This window comes from Argopecten irradians, chromosome 13 (assembly GCF_041381155.1).
Source record: "Argopecten irradians isolate NY chromosome 13, Ai_NY, whole genome shotgun sequence".
In the NCBI taxonomy this organism is placed as follows: domain Eukaryota; kingdom Metazoa; phylum Mollusca; class Bivalvia; order Pectinida; family Pectinidae; genus Argopecten; species Argopecten irradians.
The window spans coordinates 18,777,516-18,797,381 of record NC_091146.1 but is presented as its reverse complement, the minus strand read 5'-3'; the positions used below and the strand labels follow the sequence as shown (position 1 = coordinate 18,797,381).

The 19,866-nt window shown below is 35.5% G+C and overlaps 1 protein-coding gene across 1 annotated transcript in view; it reads right to left on the bottom strand.

The window, feature by feature from the left end:
• Positions 1-7,564: 7,564 nt before the first annotated feature.
• The window catches only part of LOC138305990 (zinc finger protein 845-like), a 25,111-nt gene continuing 12,809 nt past the window's right edge, over positions 7,565-19,866 (bottom strand). Inside the window, exons 4-5 of the mRNA XM_069246301.1 lie at positions 15,188-15,209; positions 7,565-14,556 (exon numbers count right to left, since the gene is read on the bottom strand). Coding sequence (XP_069102402.1) covers positions 13,356-14,556; positions 15,188-15,209 — 1,223 coding nt within the window. The 3' untranslated portion in view covers positions 7,565-13,355. The remainder of the gene's footprint in view (positions 14,557-15,187; positions 15,210-19,866) is intronic.

Here is a 19,866-nt window from a genome sequence, read left to right as displayed (position 1 = left end):
TAATAGGGTTAGAACGTGCGAGAACACGTGTATTGGACACCATCTCGTCCCTTGCCTTAGGAACAAGACCCTGGTAGATTAATTAAAATCTTCATGCAACACGGTTTCCAATGAATGTCAATGTTTTAACTTCGACTGAGAGCCGTATGTATTTTCAAAGTACGGGATCTAACACGCGTTTATCCTTTATACTGACCAATATTGGTTGAATCGGCCTAACTAGTCTTAACATCTTGCATTGATTATCACTGATGACTAATCATTCAATAAATACGTCATGTTAAACAGGCCTCAGAGAGGAATGCAAATGCGATACCGGTATTGAACTAAATGGAAAACATTGCTATAGTGGAGCGGCTAAGGTCTATTTTTCGGCAAAATCGTTTAAAGTTTGGAAAAAGCATGTGAGTTATGGGTTACAGAAGGTGGTTTTTGGTGGCCATTTTCAAAAACAATATGGCGGCCGCTAGGGGCCATGATTTTTTGGGGTCCATTTTATTCCTGAAACCTTATGTCCTGAAGGAGCCATATGCAAAGTTTCATGCTTTCTTCAAACTTTGAACGATTTTCATGCTTAGCCGCTCCACTACTAGCTTGGTACCAAATCAGCCTATCCTACAATTAAGATATAAACTGGTGGGTCTATGATCAGACCATTCGTAAATACTAAAATTGCTCGAAACCTGTAAGGTCACAAAGGTGTAAACTCTTATGGAGTCGAGTGGTAAATTCACTTACATCTGATCAGCAGTACGCATTGTTACTGATACACCGTTTAGGCGTATATATCGATTGTTACGTCATTATTGTGTGAGCGCAATTCATGTCGTTTTCTCCAAAAAGTATAATGCAACGCTCGCAAATACGTGACGTCACAATAAATATCTACCCGCGATTTTTTCCCTTTTTGTCGTTGATGCCAATATTATAAGAACATTACGCTAGAGGTCCAATTGCAAACACTGAAAATGCAATTCCCATGGGAAGCAAATTGCAAACGATAACATAAAACGTTTATACTGAATGATACTGACCGATTCTTGACGACTTTTGTATCGCTATTCACATAAAAAATAGCCTTTTTTCACAATTCGAAGAACGCACAATCCCGACTTGCAAGCCTAGACACTCATGGTCACTTTTCCCTACTGTTATTGAATCCATGTTCACTTTGGTCCCATCTGAGTACACCCAGTTGTCGTCGAGTTTCATTCCATCAATAGTGTACAATGTACCCGATTCTACGGATGGAATGACGCTGTTATCTTCACGATTTCCTAATCCTCTGACAGACAGTACTTTACTGCTTCATCGCTTCTGTTGGCCACACCCATAACTTTAAATACGAAGCGAGTGGCGTCTTACTGGTAATATTTTCTATCTACCTCAGGCTTGAAGTTGTCCATTCCGTGTTTATCTGACATTTGCTAGAATTTGATGTTTCCTCAAGAGCAAAATACCCTTTGTCATAAGTGTATTCAACTTTTGATGTTACAAGTAAACTGCCAAATGTCCGAGTTGAATTTGGAATCAAGGGAGGTTCAGCACGATTCTTGTTAAGTATGCTGGTCTCTAACGTTATTGCTATAAAAGGTTGGTATCCGTTACGCCTATGTGATTTCGGCATTTGTTGAACATTCCTGTCCAATCATAAGCACAAATGACTACATCATGCTCGCTGATCGGGACCATACAGCATAACAGACACCCCGGTTATATTGTATAGGAAAGAAATCAAGAGGTCTGTTAATCAATAAAAAAGCAGTAGCATATCAACATTACGACTACCATATACTTACCTGTCTATGACATGTATTCCTATGATAATAAACTCTCGCGCTAGCAACAACAATACATGCTATTTCTGTATATGGCACAAATGTTCCGAATTTGCATATTACAGAGTTATCTGCACTTGCGGGTAGGTATTGATTGTGACGTCACGTGTTTGCAAGCGTAACGTCACACGTTTCGGAGAAAACGACGTGAATTGCGCTCACAAAATAATGACGTAACAATCGCTACCTACTCGTAAGGGAGCTAACTCTGTAATATGCAAAGACAGCATACATTCATTCTGCGCTTTCAGAGTGTTAAATTAATAATATGGATAGTGAGTTATGACAGTGTTCTTTGTTTGTTATGGGTTGAGTGCAATAGTGCCAATATACAAGAAATATTAGTACATCACGTGACAGAATCCTGGATTCTGATTGGCTACACACAAGGGAACTATTTGCAATAGTGCCCGGACAAGCGGGCACTATTGAAGTGACGTGAATTGAATGTGAATGCATTGAGACGTCACCATTACATGACGTCATTATAACGTTGCGCTTCGACCAAGACATCAAGATGGCGGACAGGCTGTTGTGTGCAGGGGTGGAAGCAAATGTTAACGTTGCTTCTCTACGAAAGACTCGTGATGAGATAGTGACCTCGCCTTCGGCTCGGGCACTATTTCATTCCTCAACATTACTATGAGGCAATAGTGCCCTCTCAACCAGGCCATAATAGATAGAGATTACAATCATTATGTCTCTTATTGATATTGTAACATCCACAGGGTGTCACAACCTGCCCGGTCTACTCCGATAGTGTCCGTATGATTCCTTTGCATTATCTACATAATCGTTAGCGACATATTCTGGTTCTTTCCGACAAACCTCACACAGATACCATTTTCAACACAAAATGTATAGGGACGTCTCTGCATACAGTCTCAACTGGGTAGCTCCATGTCTGCTCCATTATTTGCTTTTTGAAATTTCTGTCTCGTTCTAAAATGACACAGATTGCGATAAAGACATGGAACTAATCACACCAAACTGCCTAAATAGTTTTTCTATAGTCGCAGATCCAAGGGAAAGGGGAGCGGCGGAACCAAATGCAACAGAAAATGTACGAAAAAATGAAAATGTATATCTAAAAGTTTCTTATTAGATTTTAAAAAGATTATCTCAAGATGTAGAAGTTTTTGAGAATTTCTACTATACTATGGGGGTCTGGATGACCCCATGGCCAGTTCCCTTCCTTTTTTCGTTTCAACAAAAACATACCTTAATGTAATATATTGGCCGGTTTCTCGGTCCGGTGACAGGAACGACCCAACTCAATGAATGGCTGCTACACGTGTGTTTTTTATTCAGAACTCCCCATAAACATCATTCATCAATTCTGTAACTTTTAACTCAGATCATGACATTAGACGTCAAAAATGATCAACTGTCATGCTTACATGGCTTCAAATACTAAAAAGTGTACATGTAATCCTCAGAATGCAGATTTATCATTTATTCCAGAGCTTCTGGGTGGCCCCACACCCCCGCCCTTTTTTTCGCATTATGCTCTTGTAAATACTAGTTTTAAAAGTTTTGGTATTGTACTCCAATACTGTAACATAATGGAATTTTTTTTTTTTAAAACTTAAATTCAAAATGTGACGCTAGACATGAAAGCGATTATCTTCTGGAAAATACGTTCATAAAATCCCCAGAATACAGGATTTGCAGCATTCATTCGGTAGCCTCTTGGGTCCCTAGGCCTCCAGACAGCTCACCTTATTTGCTTGGTCTCAAGACCCTTTAACCTCCAAACCCGAGTCCGCCCCTGCTCTATAACTTTGTTGAATAAGGTATTTAGTTCCTTACACCACTATCTATGGTTACTTAGTACCACAATCTATAGAAGTGTATATTATCCTTGTTATACAATAGGGAAATATCAAATGAATATAGTCGCATGGAAGATTATGCTATCAGTGTCAGAATTAGCTGTAAGGTCAATAGTTGACACCTCCATCGTGATGTGTTGTGAGAGCGGTTTCACATTTGGAGGCTTCGGTATAGGTATTAGTCATGTTGAGTCTCCGTGTGATAGCAAATCTTTCACATTCTTGACAACATATACATTTGGATGAATTTTGATACATACAAAGGAATATGGTTGGGTGGTTTTTGACTCTTTTGATATTGTGATTTCACATTCTGTAGTGATATGTTATTGGAGCACACTGTTAAATAAACTTAATAACATATCCTGTCATATAACGTTATACTGAAAGTCAAAACAAGATATGAATATTAAAAAAGAGTTTAGCATAAACGTGTTAAAAAAGACCATAAATATTTATGATATATTATAAGCTGATACTGCATATATACATGTATATATATATATCAAAGCTGAAATTGTTTTATGAATTTTAATTTCCAGTTTTATATGCAGTTTATATTAAACCGTCATTTAAATTAAGTTCAATGCATACATGATTTTATAATCTCATTTGCGGTGACTAGTCAATCTGCGATATCCCAGGGCTTATGCTCATTTTTTTCAACTACTGGACTATGCCATAATGAAACTCAATTATTTCAGGAACAGAATCCTCTCTCAAATATTGTCGCGAATAGAACCTTCGGTTTTGATATGAAATAGTCAAGGGTTGGATATAACGACGGTTAAAGTAATCATGTATATTTACAACGTCAAAAGGCCATCATTATTCATACATCATTTAAACATCTTTGCATTTATTTCTCTTTGATACCGGTAATATCGTATTAATATTAATCGCTATACATTTTAACCACATGAATAAGAACACTGCATATAGATGAAACATTATTTGAAAGCATCGTTTGCAACCATCGAACCACATGTTTATGAATTGTAAATTATAGTGAATCATTTGTCTCTAGTTCGGGCAAGAGTACGAACCGTCTGGTTGATAGCAGGCTTAAGCTGAGTATGTGGAATATTTTCATTCGAAAGATACCGCAAAGTTTAAAAAAAAACATTAATAGTCTACTTGTCGACGGACATGATCATCATGAGAGCGATTAGGAATGATTTTATTTTGAAGTTTATTATTCTGTCTGCTATGGCAACCTTTGTTGTTTCCGAACGTTGTACGTTCTTCGAAAATTTAGATATATACAACGTGACAAATCTAACGGACTTTCACTCAATGGGACTTCAGCAGTGTGAACGAAAATGTCTATCGTCCATGAGGTGTGACGTCATAGCATTTCACGTTCCTTACCTTACCTGCTACATCGGCATGGATAATAGAACAACCCAAACTACTGGCGGAGGCAACCAACTTGTTGTAAAACGGCGTTCTGAAATCCAGTCATCTGGTCATACTCCATGTGCCAATTACCAGTGTGACTCAGGTCACGTTTGTGTTACATTATCTAGCGGAATAACTCACTGTGTTGGTTGATGACGTGGCGATCCACTCGTGATTTCAAACTCAATTCGATCTTTAGTTGAGGCAGCAAAAACTATACTGAGGTCGGTATTGTTTTTAGAGTAATAGTTCATGGAAATAGAGCAGTTGACGTAACATCACACTGCCAATCAGAATATTCGTAACTAGTGAAGACCAATACTACAGAAAAACTTACCCTTGTCGATTTGTTCGTAGAATCTAGATCGATGAATACTGTTGACGGACGTAAAGTCAGCAGATATGAATGGTAGTCTTGATGTCGATTCGTTCGTAGATTCTAAATTATCTTGTTGACGGACATCAAATCAGCAGCAATTACTAGGAATATTCTGACGCGTCAGTAACAGTTTCTTCATTCATGGGAGTAATACTCATAAATGTCTCGATGTCAAAATCGGGGAAAAGAGCTCTAACAGTAATCAGTCTTATTGATGTATTTGTGAACGTCGATAAATAAGAACAGAACATTATTTATGCTTATTCATACATGTATCTGATACGAAAACAACGAGGAAGGATAACAGCGTCGTTAAGATGGAAATGAAAGTGTGCAGTTTTCACACAATCATAGAAAAGTTACCATACCCGTAATATGAAGCTAAACATATTATGTATACTGAAATATACATTCATCACACAAAACTAACATCTGAAGCGAAGCAAACGCTATATACTGAAATGTCTCGTGTATTCATTTAAAAAAGGAAAAAAAAACATTCACAGACATTAACAACGCAACCGTGGTCACACATCAGATTTCTGGGCTGAAGTGGATCTATTCACATTTATCGAAATTGTACACTAAGAATCAGACGTCTTATATTACCTCTGAACCGCGGAGAAGGAATAAAGTCACTCACATGTCGGACATCAAACACGAACTATTTCGGTTTCTCACGACTTTAACTAAAGAAACTCTGACTACATGATACAAATGTTTCTTATCATTGTTTATATGATTTTCCTTGTTACGCATACCAATCACTATAACATTGATTATAGTAATGACGCTTTGTGACTGACTGAAGCCTAATATACACAGTTATCATAGTCAGTTTTGTGTATTCTCACTTAAAGGTGAAGGGAATGTCTTTTTATATTCATGTTTCTCTGTATGATATGCTGAATGGTAAATATCTGCGCCATAAGAATACAATGGAATCATAAATAGTTACAATGCTGCTACGCAACTCCTGTTCACTACTACTCATTTTCCTATTTCATGAAAATTAAAATAATTTATAATTCGTATGTAGTGTGTGTCGTTTCGAAAATTGAATAATTATTATGTGAAATGCTATTGTGTTCACATGTTACAAACCTTAAAGTCAGTTAATATAGAAATAAACAAACTTAACAAAAAATGACAGTTAAATGCAATAGTTTATTCGTTTATTTCTGTTCCTTCATTATAGTGTTTGTGTATCTGTAATACGGTTTGACTATAAATAAATATGTATGACTTTCTTATGAACCATATAGTTGTATGATGACCAGGATGATGATGCTATGCTATTGCAACTAAAATAAGAACAATGTCTGTGTTCCAAACTCTTGTTGTTTTGAGTTTTAATCTCAGGGCTCAGTACAAATGGAGTGGGACCACTGGTTGATCCGTTGTCAGTATAATGTGACGATGTTTAGCCTAGAATATTCAACTAACAAAACAGTTTTTTCATGCCTTAGCACATCCTCGGTACTCCAGGGGTTCCGATCACTTACGATCTCTACACCCCTGGACTATCTCATAGTAAAACTGGAGGCAACAGAATAGAACAGGTAATTTAGTTATTTGATGTACATCAAAAGAGCCGTATAACGGTACACTGTGGTTGACTGTGTGGCTTTGATGTTAGGCGTCGCTCTCTCTGTAGTCTTCAAAGGAAATCTTTGCTAGCCTGTGATTGGTCAAATGTTTTCCGCTGAGCTGCCTTCAATTTCTATGAGATAGTCCAGGGGTGTAGAGATCGTAAGTGATCGGAAGCCCTGGAGTATCGAGGATGGCCTTAGCAGTCAACAGTCAAAACTCTTTTCCCGAGGTGTTGGGACCAACCTGACTGTTTTTCCGAGGTCGCATTTAAACAATAGCTTAAATCGTGTTTAATCGTGTAATATGTGTCTAAATAACACAAAAATGCATATAAAACAAAATGCATATAAAATAATTTTATGTGGTTTAGGTACATGCACAATGAGTACTTCATTCCATATAGGGCATTGTGCCGTGTATTGGTTTCGGAATGGAATTAAATATGTTTAATATCTTATCAAGTAAAATAAGATGCTCAAACTTTTCAACAATGGTAATGGTGCAAAATAAGAAACTTTTGTAACTGAAAAAATACGAATTCTTCCGCTCCTGTTTTTAATAGCGAATAATACCATTCATCAGCGGTGGAGCATCTTTCACGATACCTTTAATTTGTCGATACTGTATTTAGACCGGTAGAATCGTTTGTAACAAGCGTATGTTGTATTGCTCAACTTGTTTGTATCTTTGATAAAGGTAGTCATATAGTCTCATTGTCGGTGATGAGCATTGAGCGCTGGTTGAAGTTGGAAAGGAAAATAATTACTTTTATATTTCTTTCTTCATTTAATACCGCAATAAATATATCGTTGTTCCATGACAAGTATCAAAGAATGCCTTAAACACAGTGAGTTCAGTTCACATGTAATATAAAACCACAAATAAATACTGACAGAAAAAAACATTTACTAGTACATTGATAGTATTTTAAAGCTAATCCAAATATGATATCTGTGACAAGACATTTCATAGCAGTAAAAGAATTGGTAAAAAGGCAACAATACACGTTATACTTTCTACATAGAATTTTTTATCATTCTGTTTTGTAACTTTTTGATGGATAGTCAATAAAATCAACAATGCAGGAAGGGCATTATAAGGGAAGCAAATATACAAAGGACTATGAATGATTTGTGCCCTTTTTGGCCCCGAAATCCATCTATTTTTAAACAAAGGAATAAAAAATATAATCATTGCAGTTGACATAGTTAGTAAATCCCTGATTTATTTATTATAACTTTTTTTCTCCCAATTTTTCAGCTTTATTTTGCCATGATTTGATGGTTACCATCCGAAATATGCATAAATTGAATAAATTTGAAAACTTTATTTTTGGCCTATTTTTTTTATTGTTTGAGCGCAACCTTGAATAAACTTCACATTTATTTTGAATATGTAGGTACCTAAGATACATCTTTAGGAGAAATATAAAGTTTGTTCAAGGATGCACTCTTATGGTTAATAGATGAAAAACTTACCAAGATATAGCCAATTTATTGCATAGTAAGGATGGCTACGATAGGAACAACAACTGCAATGATACATCATTACCATAGCTATTATATCAAAAATGTATTCGATATATACTTTTCACAAACTTGCAATTTAATCACTAAATATTTGAAAATTCTGATTGATTACCGTACATAGTGCTATATCAGTTTCATCTTTTGGTTTTAAGTAAATTATTTTAACGATTGTTCAAAGAAAATGTGAACAGAATAAAGTTTAACACAACTATTATCCACTTTTAGAAATCTGATGTGTGACCAGGGTAGCGTTGTTAATGTCTGTGATTGACTTTTTTCCCTTTTTTAAGATGAATGCACGAGCCATTTAAGTATATACCATCTTCTTCACTTCAGATCACAGGTAACGTAACACGTCTATGATTCTGTAAAAACGTTATCTTGTTAAAATTGCACACTTCCATTTCCATCCGTAAATGTGGAACCGATTATAGGTAACGACAATGCTGTAGCCGAGCTTCGTTGTTTTCGTGTCAGATATACCCGTAAATAAATCTGAATAATGTTTTGGTTTTATTTATCGACGTTCACAAGTAAATCGATAAGGATGATAACACACAACAGTTCGCATTAACCCGAATTTCATTCCGAGGCATCCATGACTATGACTTTCGTAAAGGAAGAAACTGTTATTAACTCGAGATCCGTCAGAATACTCCCATTCATATCTGTCGATTTTACGTCCGTCAACAATATTCATTGATCTAGATTCTACGAACGAATCGACAAGGGTAAGTCTTTCTGTTGTATTAATCTTCACCAGGTGCGAGTATTCCGACTGACAGAATGATGCTGCTTCAGCTGCTCTCCTAACCTGAAATATGGGTTTAAAGACAATACCGACCTCTGTATTATTAAAATAATTCTGGACACACCGAAGGCTTGGTGATGTCCAGTTCAAGTTTGCCTGACAAATACTTGTTGTGGTTGTTCCTTCAAGAGCGAAATATCCTGAATTGCAAGTATATTCGGTTTCTGCTGCCACAACTAAACTATTAAAAGATCGAATGGAGTTCGGAATCACGAGTGGGTCTCCACAGTATTTACCAACACAGTAAGCTACTCCGCTAGATAATGTAAAACAAACGTGACCTGTGTTACACTGGTGATTGTCACATGGAGTATGACCAGATAGTTGGATTTGAGAACGCCGTTTTACAACAAGATGGTTGTCTCCCCCGGTAGTTTGTGATGTTCTGTTGTCCATGTCGATGTAGCAGGTGAGTGAACTAACGTGAAATGCTATTAAGTTACATCTGATGGACGATACGCATTTCCGTTCACACTGCTGAAGTCCCATTGAATGAAAGTCCGTTAGATTTGTCACGTCGAATGCATCTAAATGTTCAAAGAACGTACAACGTTCAGAAACGATGAAAGTAACAATTGCAGACAGAACAATTAAATTCAAAGTAGAATTGTTCCTAATCGCTCGCATGTCTGTCGTTTCTGTAGACAGGTATACTATTAATAACTTGTTTTAAACATCACTCTGTCATTCGAATGAGAATATGCAAAATGTTCTCATCTAAAGTCTGCTCTCGACCAGACGGTTCGAACTCTTGCACGATCCATTGACAAATGATTCTGTCTCTTTCATTTACAAGTTATAAACATGTGGTCCGACGGTTGTTTACGTTGCTATCAAATAAAACTTCATCTATATGCAGTGTCGTTTTTATGCAATTAAAATATATAGCGATTATTATTAATAGGACATTACAGGTATAAAAATAAGAAATAAATGAAAAAATGTTTAAACGTGAATAGTAATTGCCTTATTACCCTGTAAATATACATGGTTACCATAATCGTCGCTATATCCAACCCTTGACTATGTCATCTCAAATCCGAAATTTCTTTGTGGTACAATAAATCAGAAAGGTAGTTTGGTATTTTATGTATGTTGACAGATTTTATTTCCTGAAAGATTTTGAGTTTCACTATGATAACGAAAATAACCCCTGCAGAATGACTTCTCACTGCACGTGAGATTATAAAATCATATATGCATTGAACTTAATTTGAATGGCGGTTTAATGTATATTGTATATAATTCATGAAAACAATTTCAGTTTTGATGTAAATATCTAGAATCAGCTTACTGTTATAACTATTTTTGGTCTTTTAAACACATTTCTGCAAAACTCATCCTTTTTAAAATTCATATTTTGTTTTGACTTTCAGTATCAATTTTTATGACGGATTTGTTATTAATATATATTAATATTCCCTCATATAAATCAAAATTATTCAAATGTGTATGTTGTCAAGAATGTGAAAGATCTGCTATCACACGGAGACTCAACGTGGCTATTCCGGATTTGCATATTACGGAGTTATCTGCACTTGCGGGTAGGTATTGATTGTGACGTCATGTTTTTGCGAGCGTAACGTCATACTTTTCGGAGAAATAAATGACGTGAATTACGCTCACAAAATAATGACGTAACAATCGATACCTATTCGCAAGGGAGCTAACTCTGTAATATGCAAAGACGGAATGGCCCGCGGGAAGTAAAATAGGGCATTTTTGATGAATTTTTAAAATAAATCCCAGGTAGCCCGCTGCGGCAGATTATCCGCGTTCCATTGGTTGTGATGATAGTTTTTACTATTTTTGCTATCAAATGACAGAAATTCACAAACGGTTGCCTCTTATTCAGTAACTATATGAATAGCATTTGCATTTGAGCAATGTCGTTATATCACTTCATATTTATACAGTCAGTATTTTTATAAAACTCTATTTTTGTTCTGATGTATTTACACAACAACCTCTACAGATCCGTTTTTATTACACATTGGTATTGTTATAACCATAAACACATTTTCATATTTCAGCCTAAAAGTAAAAACCGATGTAATAAGATAACAAACACTATACGTATTATCTCATCTTCCAAAAAAATACGGATGCTGTGGAAAACACTGCGGAAGTCAATACTATCACAAAAATATGTATAAATGTAAACATTGTTTCAACAAATCATTTATACCATGGCGATACGATAAAATAGTAAAACAAATGTATACATAAGCGCTCGGAATTGGATGGTACTTGAAAAAAACATCCACTGGATAATTTTTCCATTTTCCGTTTTTGGTCCTATTAACAAGTAGGTATTCCGTCTTTGCATATTACAGAGTTAGCTCCCTTGCGGGTAGGTATCGATTGTTACGTCATTATTTTGTGAGCGCAATTCACGTTGTTTTTTCCGAAACGTATGACGTTACGCTCACAAATACATGACGTCACAATCAATACCTACCCGCAAGTACAGATAACTCTGTAATATGCAAATTCGGAATATCTAATGAAAGGATAAATTCAGATCTTCTATCAAGCCAAATTACCCACGTCAGCTATTTTGTATTGCTAAACGTTAGTGAACTTACAGACAATAGGTAATATACACAAAAAGATGGCCTAACAACGCACATACCCGAAACATGGCAAACTGACCTGAATATGTTGTTGTGGTTCTTTATATTATCTTTCTGAAAATAGGTTCATAGGGACCTCAGTTTGCCAGAGATTTACAATTGTAAATAAAAATGTATGTGTTGCCGTTTGTTTCTTATTTGGATCCAGGTATGACTGATCAAGTATCACATGATATAAATACATTATTTTAGCTTTTAAATTTTTAAATTTATCCAAATTGTTGTGAATATATCTTCTCAATTTTTTTCAGATGGTAAACGACGCCTAAATTAGCATATATTTGAAAAATAACAGGTTAGTGTTGAAACTTTAGAAACTATGATGATAAAAAGAGAAAACCAAACATTTTCCACTTGTAGTATAGTACTGACAGTCCGATCCATAGCAAGGGTCTGGTACACAGTGTAAATATCTCCATCAAATAAGTGTCTATTTTTACTTTCCATTTGTAATATAGTACTGACAGTCCGATCCATAGCAACGGTCTGAAGATTTGGCTCACCTTTAATGATAGTTTTACATACCGTTGAGGTCACATCTCTTTTTAGTATCATTTAGGTGAGGTATTTTCGACGGGTCGTTGATATTGATAGCCATTAAAAATGTCCTGTGCATTTAGCGATGATGAATCCATAAGTGATTTACAAGAAATATCACATTTGTAAGGCGTCTTTCCATTATGTGTTTTGAGATGTAAATGGTCATTTTGTGCAACATGTGAATCATTATCACTAATATCTGAATGTAGTTTATTCGTTTTTTCTTTTCTGTATGTGTCCTGAGGTGTGTCTTTAAACTACATTTCTAACTAAACCCCTTATTACAAACATCACATTTGTAAGGTTTCTCTCCTCCGTGTGACATGAGGTGTGTCTTTAAATTACATTTCTGGCTTAAACCCTTCCCCCAGACATCACATTTGTAAGGTTTCTCTCCTGTATATGTCCTGTGGTGTGTGTGTAGGTTTGGTGCCGCACTAAACCCCTTTCCACAGACGTCACATTTGTAAGGTTTACACTTTTGTGGGTCCTAAGGTGTGTTTGTTGGTATTATGCCAAACTAAACCCCTTACCATAGATATCACAGCTGTAAAGTTTCTCTCCTGTGTGTATCCTCAAATGACTTTGTAGGGAACCTGACCCACTAAACCCCTTATCATAGATATCACATTTGTAAGGTTTCTCTCCTGTATGGTCCTAATATGTGTATGAAGGGAACCTGCACGACTAAACCCCTTATTACAGACAACACATTTGTATGGTTTCTCTTTTAAATGTATCCCGATGTGTGTCTGTAGTTTTTGTGTCATACTTACCCCTTACCACAGACATCTTATATGTAAGGTTTCTCTCGTGAATGTGTCCTAACATGTGTCTGCAGGCTTCGTGACACACTAAAATCCTTGCCACAGACATCACGCTGGTAGGGTTTCTCTCTTGTACGTATCCTGAGGTGTTTCTGTAGGTCACCTGCCTGACTAAACCCCTTACCACATACATCACATGTGTAAGGTTTCTCTCCTGTATGTGTCCTGATGTGTGTCTGTAGTACATCTGTCCGACTAAACCCCTTTCCACATATGTCACATTTGTAAGGTTTCTCTCCTGTGTGTATTCTGAGGTGTGTCTGTAGGACATCTTTCCGACTAAATCCCTCACCACAGACATCACATTTGTAAGGTTTCTCTCCTGTATGTGTCCTGAGGTGATACTGCAGGTGATGTGCCACATTAAACCCTTTACCACAGATATCACATGCGTAAGGTTTCTCTCCTGTATGTGTCCTGAGGTGTCTCTGTAGGCTACCCGACATACTAAACCCCTTACCACAGACATCACATAAGTAAGGTTTCTCTCCTGTATGGATCATAATGTGTGCCGTACTAAACATCTTACCACCGATATCACAGCTGTAAGGTTTCTCTCCTGTATGTGTCCTTAAGTGTGTCTGTAGGACATCTTTACGACTACATCCCTTGCCACATACATCACATTTGTAAGGTTTATCTCCTGTATGTGTCCTGAGATGTGTGTGTAGGGATTGTGAGATACGAAACCCTTTACCACAGACATTACATTTGTAAGGTTTCTCTCCTGTATGTGTCCTAATGTGTGATTGAAGGTGATGTATCATACTAAACTCCTTACCACAGACATCACATTTGTAAGGTTTCTCTCCTGTGTGTTTCCTGAGGTGTGTCTTTAAGTGACCTTTCTGACTAAACCCCTTACCACAGACATCACATTTGTAAGGTTTCTCTCCTGTATGTGTCCTAATGTGTGATTGAAGGTGGTGTGTCATACTAAACCCCTTACCACAGACATCACATTTGTAAGGTTTTTCTCCTGTATGTATCCTGAGGTGTGTCTGTATGTGGCCTTGCTGCCTAAATCCCTTACCACAGACATCACATTTGTAAGGTTTCTCTCCTGTGTGTGTCCTGAGGTGTTTCTGTAGGGCATCTTTCCGACTAAATCCCTTACCACATACATCACATTTGTAAGGTTTCTCACCTGTATATATTCTAAAGTGTGTCTTTAGGTGTTGTGTCATACTAAATACCTTACCACAGAATCACATAGGTTTCCCTTCTGATCGTGTCTTCAGGTTTGTACGTATGTCTTGTTGTTCCAGATCACCAAGCCTTCCACCAGATGGATACCTGACTTATCAGACTGTTCTCCTGAATGTGTACTGTTGTGTAGGTGTAGGTTTCGGTTGTCTATCTCCGGTAAAAGTTTTTTTGATATTCACTTCGAATGTTTGCGTCATCTATTTCTGCGTACGGTATTGTCGATATGGTTTTTCTTTTTTTCTGCTAAATTAGTCATTGACTGCTTCCGTATAGTATCAAAATTAAAATGTTTATATCATTTCTAGTTTTATATCAACAATAACTGTTTTTGATTTCAACATCTTTTTTCAACATTAACTGACCGGTTTAAGATCGTCTTTCTTTTCACTAATCAAGTCCTTTTTGTTTAGCTTCTGAAACAGAGAATAAAAATACTAGTGTTATTCGTAACAATACAACAACTTAATTAGCAAACGTATATACATATATTTACATTTTGCCACATCGACTCCCATTACTCTAATGATAATCGTGATCTGCATTATAAGCCAATAAACGCAGCGTAGACTTGGTGTAGTAATATCTACATAAATGGATGTTAGTCTTGTTGACTGACACCATGTTAGTCCGCGGGGGAAAATTGACATTGTAGTTGAATGAACCAGTTTGGTTATGAAACTATAATGAAATCTTTTAAATGTCTGGATAATTGAAAGTAAAACTGAAAAGTGATTGAAAAACATTGAAATTTTGTTGTCTTTCCAATTTTTATAGGGACTTTATTTTATCACTTTGAACTTGACTGTTGAGGTTAAATGGCTGAAGCGGGAAATTCAAATGTTCACTCGCATCTAAATTATGTTTTACTTTGAACTAGAAAGTAAAATGTAAATATAACAATTAAAGGATTGTTAACGGTCGCTATTCTTTTTATCTGCCACCCAAATTGCATTTATATCTCCAATAAATGCAATCTAACAATCCTTTAATTGTTATTAACAAGACTAACATCCATTTATGCAGATATTACTTTAGTTACAAAAGTTATTTACTTTACACCATTACCACCATTGGAAAGTTTGAGCTTCTAATTTTACTTCAAGATGAAAATATTAGAAAAAATGAATTGCATCCCGTAAAAATTCTTTGGCACTATGTACAATATAGAATGAAGTTCTGACTGCGCATGCACCAAAAGCAAAATAAATTATTTTATATTATTTTTTGTGTTAATTAGACATATATATACACGATTAAACACCAATTGTTGTTCATATGATGAGTATCATTTATGGTCTGTCGGCGGTGGAGCATCTTTAACCATATGTCATATCTAGAGTAATTAACTGAAACAGGCGTAAATAGATATATGTAGCTTTATAGTATATAATGTCACAAGATGAAAACAAGAGATCCCACAGGGATTTTGGTGCCTACCAAAGAATGATCTATATCTGACATGTGACAGAGGGATATTCTATCTGCTTTTTACAATTTAACTATCAAAATCCAAGATGGCGACCTATCGGCCATCTTATTGACCAATCTGTCCCAAAATGCATTATGCACAATTAGGGCCAAAGGGGAATCTACATATGACATTTACGACAGATCCCTTCAAAACTTTCTGAGAAATAGCAGTAACAAACTTTAACTATCAAAATCCAAGATGGTTGCCTCACAGCCATTTTGTTGACCGTTCGGTCCCATAATGCAATATGTACAACTAGGGCGCTAGGGGAACTTACATGTGAAATTTAAGATAGATCCCTGCAGAACTTCCTGAGAAATAGCGGTAACAAACTCTAACTACCAAAATACAAGATGGCGGTCAGTCGGCCATATTGTTTACCGATCAGTCCCAAAAGCAATATGTACAACTAAAGCCCTGGGGGAAGCTATATGAGCTAAATTTGAGAACGATCCCTTCATTACTTTCTGAGATATAGCGTTAACAAGAAATGTTAATGGACGGAAGGACGGACCACGGACGAAAGGACGGACCACGGACGGAAGGACGGACCACGGACGGAAGGACGGACCACGGACGAAAAGCGATTTGAAAAGCCCACCATCTGATAATGGTGGGCTAATATAGTTTCGAAAGTTTGTGGAAACTAAAAAAACTATTGAATTAAAATATTGACCAAGGTTTACAAAATAGCACTGTTATCATAAAATCATTTAAACTATCATATGCAAGGAAGTTTGCCATTGAAGGTTACATCTGGCGTATTTATACATATCAGTATTGACACTATGCGGTTCACTTGATTATACATAAAACAAAATATTCAACTTGGGAATAGACGTATATTTTTGGTTATTCATTTTTTCACTAATTTTGGAAAATTGAATTTATGGAAAATGATATTTACCATAACTTTTGTATCCAGGTATATCAATATTAGGATACAGATTCTTAGTCTTGTTCATTATTTAATATTCATACAATGGGCATACATACATGATACGAGTATATTCGTCTTGTGGTTAAAAATGGTTGATACAATTTAATTGTATAAATATTTCATTTTGAAATAAAGTTCAGATAAGCGTAATATAAAGACTCGGATTATGAATCAAACTTCATCATTGGAAAGCAAACTATGTATACAAAGATTTTCATTTACAAAATACATGGGAATTAATAGATATGTAGCTTTGAATTAGGGACTGCTTAATAAATGTTATAAAAAGAAATATGTATACTCAGATTAAACAATTAACTTCTGGTTTTGCATTTATATTTGTACTTTGGTTTTGATAACAAATATACATATTTTTTTGTTTTAATTTATCGAACAAAATGGGAGACTGTTTAACTTGCCAGTATAATTGCATTATGAAAATTCTATGTTGCTATGACAACTAAGTACATTCCATAGTACCATTACAAAACTTAAAGATGCTCCACCGCCGACAGAGCATACATGATATTCATCACTTGAACAATAATTGGTGTTTAATCGTATATATATATATGTCTAATTAACACAATAAAATTAAATTTTTAATGATATCTTATAGGTTCTCTGTCATAGCACTACAAAATCCTCATAGGGTTTGTTACTTTGGATCGTGGGCAAAATTCAATGGTAGCTGTAACAGTTCCTTGGTAGATAATTCACGAGCATAGCTTCTATCTCATTAACAACAAAAATATGTCTTAAATTTATTATGAAGAAAAGCAAAGCTTCTTTTTTTTAAATACGAATAAATATTCATGTACATGTATGTCATATCTGTTAAAAAATACATATATCATAAAATGTTTTGTTTTAAATTCCGTTGATACAGCTAATTTACCTCAGACGAATGGTGGTTTGAAAAACACAGGAAGATGTTTTAAACGTTTGGAATTATGAATATCAACCTAGTCAAAATGTCAGATTATATTTCATCTAATCTTTGACAAAAATATGTCGATGATAAGTCGTTCTGATACACGACAAATTATTAATTGATAATACAAATATACAGAATATTGAACAATTGGGAACTGTTTGGGCATGTGAGCCCACCCTTGATAAGCAGGTATAGCATTGGTTGGTCACTCTGCGGATTTGTTATTAATATATATTAATATTCCCTCATATAAATCAAAATTATTCAAATGTGTATGTTGTCAAGAATGTGAAAGATCTGCTATCACACGGAGACTCAACGTGGCTATTCCGGATTTGCATATTACGGAGTTATCTGCACTTGCGGGTAGGTATTGATTGTGACGTCATGTTTTTGCGAGCGTAACGTCATACTTTTCGGAGAAAAAAATGACGTGAATTACGCTCACAAAATAATGACGTAACAATCGATACCTATTCGCAAGGGAGCTAACTCTGTAATATGCAAAGACGGAATGGCCCGCGGGAAGTAAAATAGGGCATTTTTGATGAATTTTTAAAATAAATCCCAGGTAGCCCGCTGCGGCAGATTATCCGCGTTCCATTGGTTGTGATGATAGTTTTTACTATTTTTGCTATCAAATGACAGAAATTCACAAACGGTTGCCTCTTATTCAGTAACTATATGAATAGCATTTGCATTTGAGCAATGTCGTTATATCACTTCATATTTATACAGTCAGTATTTTTATATAAACTCTATTTTTGTTCTAATGTATTTACACAACAACCTCTACAGATCCGTTTTTATTACACATTGGTATTGTTATAACCATAAACACATTTTATATTTCAGCGTAAAAGTAAAAACCGATGTGATAAGATAACAAACACTATACGTATTATCTCATCTTCAAAAAAAATACGGATGCTGTGGAAAACACTGCGGAAGTCAATACTATCACAAAAATATGTATAAATGTAAACATTGTTTCAACAAATCATTTATACGATGGCGATACGATAAAATAGTAAAACAAATGTATACATAAGCGCTCGGAATTGGATGGTACTTGAAAAAAACATCCACTGGATAATTTTTCCATTTTCCGTTTTTGGTCCTATTAACAAGTAGGTATTCCGTCTTTGCATATTACAGAGTTAGCTCCCTTGCGGGTAGGTATCGATTGTTACGTCATTATTTTGTGAGCGCAATTCACGTTGTTTTTTCCGAAACGTATGACGTTACGCTCACAAATACATGACGTCACAATCAATACCTACCCGCAAGTACAGATAACTCTGTAATATGCAAATTCGGAATATCTAATGAAAGGATAAATTCAGATCTTCTATCAAGCCAAATTACCCACGTCAGCTATTTTGTATTGCTAAACGTTAGTGAACTTACAGACAATAGGTAATATACACAACAAGATGGCCTAACAACGCACATACCCGAAACATGGCAAACTGGCCTGAATATGTTGTTGTGGTTCTTTATATCATCTTTCTGAAAATAGGTTCATAGGGACCTCAGTTTGCCAGAGATTTACAATTGTAAATAAAAATGTATGTGTTGCCGTTTGTTTCTTATTTGGATCCAGGTATGACTGATCAAGTATCACATGATATAAATACATTATTTTAGCTTTTAAATTTTTCAATTTATCCAAATTGTTGTAAATATATCTTCTCAATTTTTTTCAGATGGTAAAAGACGCCTAAATTAGCATATATTTGAAAAATAACAGGTTAGTGTTGAAACTTTAGAAACTATGATGATAAAAAGAGAAAACCAAACATTTTCCACTTGTAATATAGTACTGACAGTCCGATCCATAGCAAGGGTCTGGTACACAGTGTAAATATCTCCATCAAATAAGTGTCTATTTTTACTTTCCATTTGTAATATAGTACT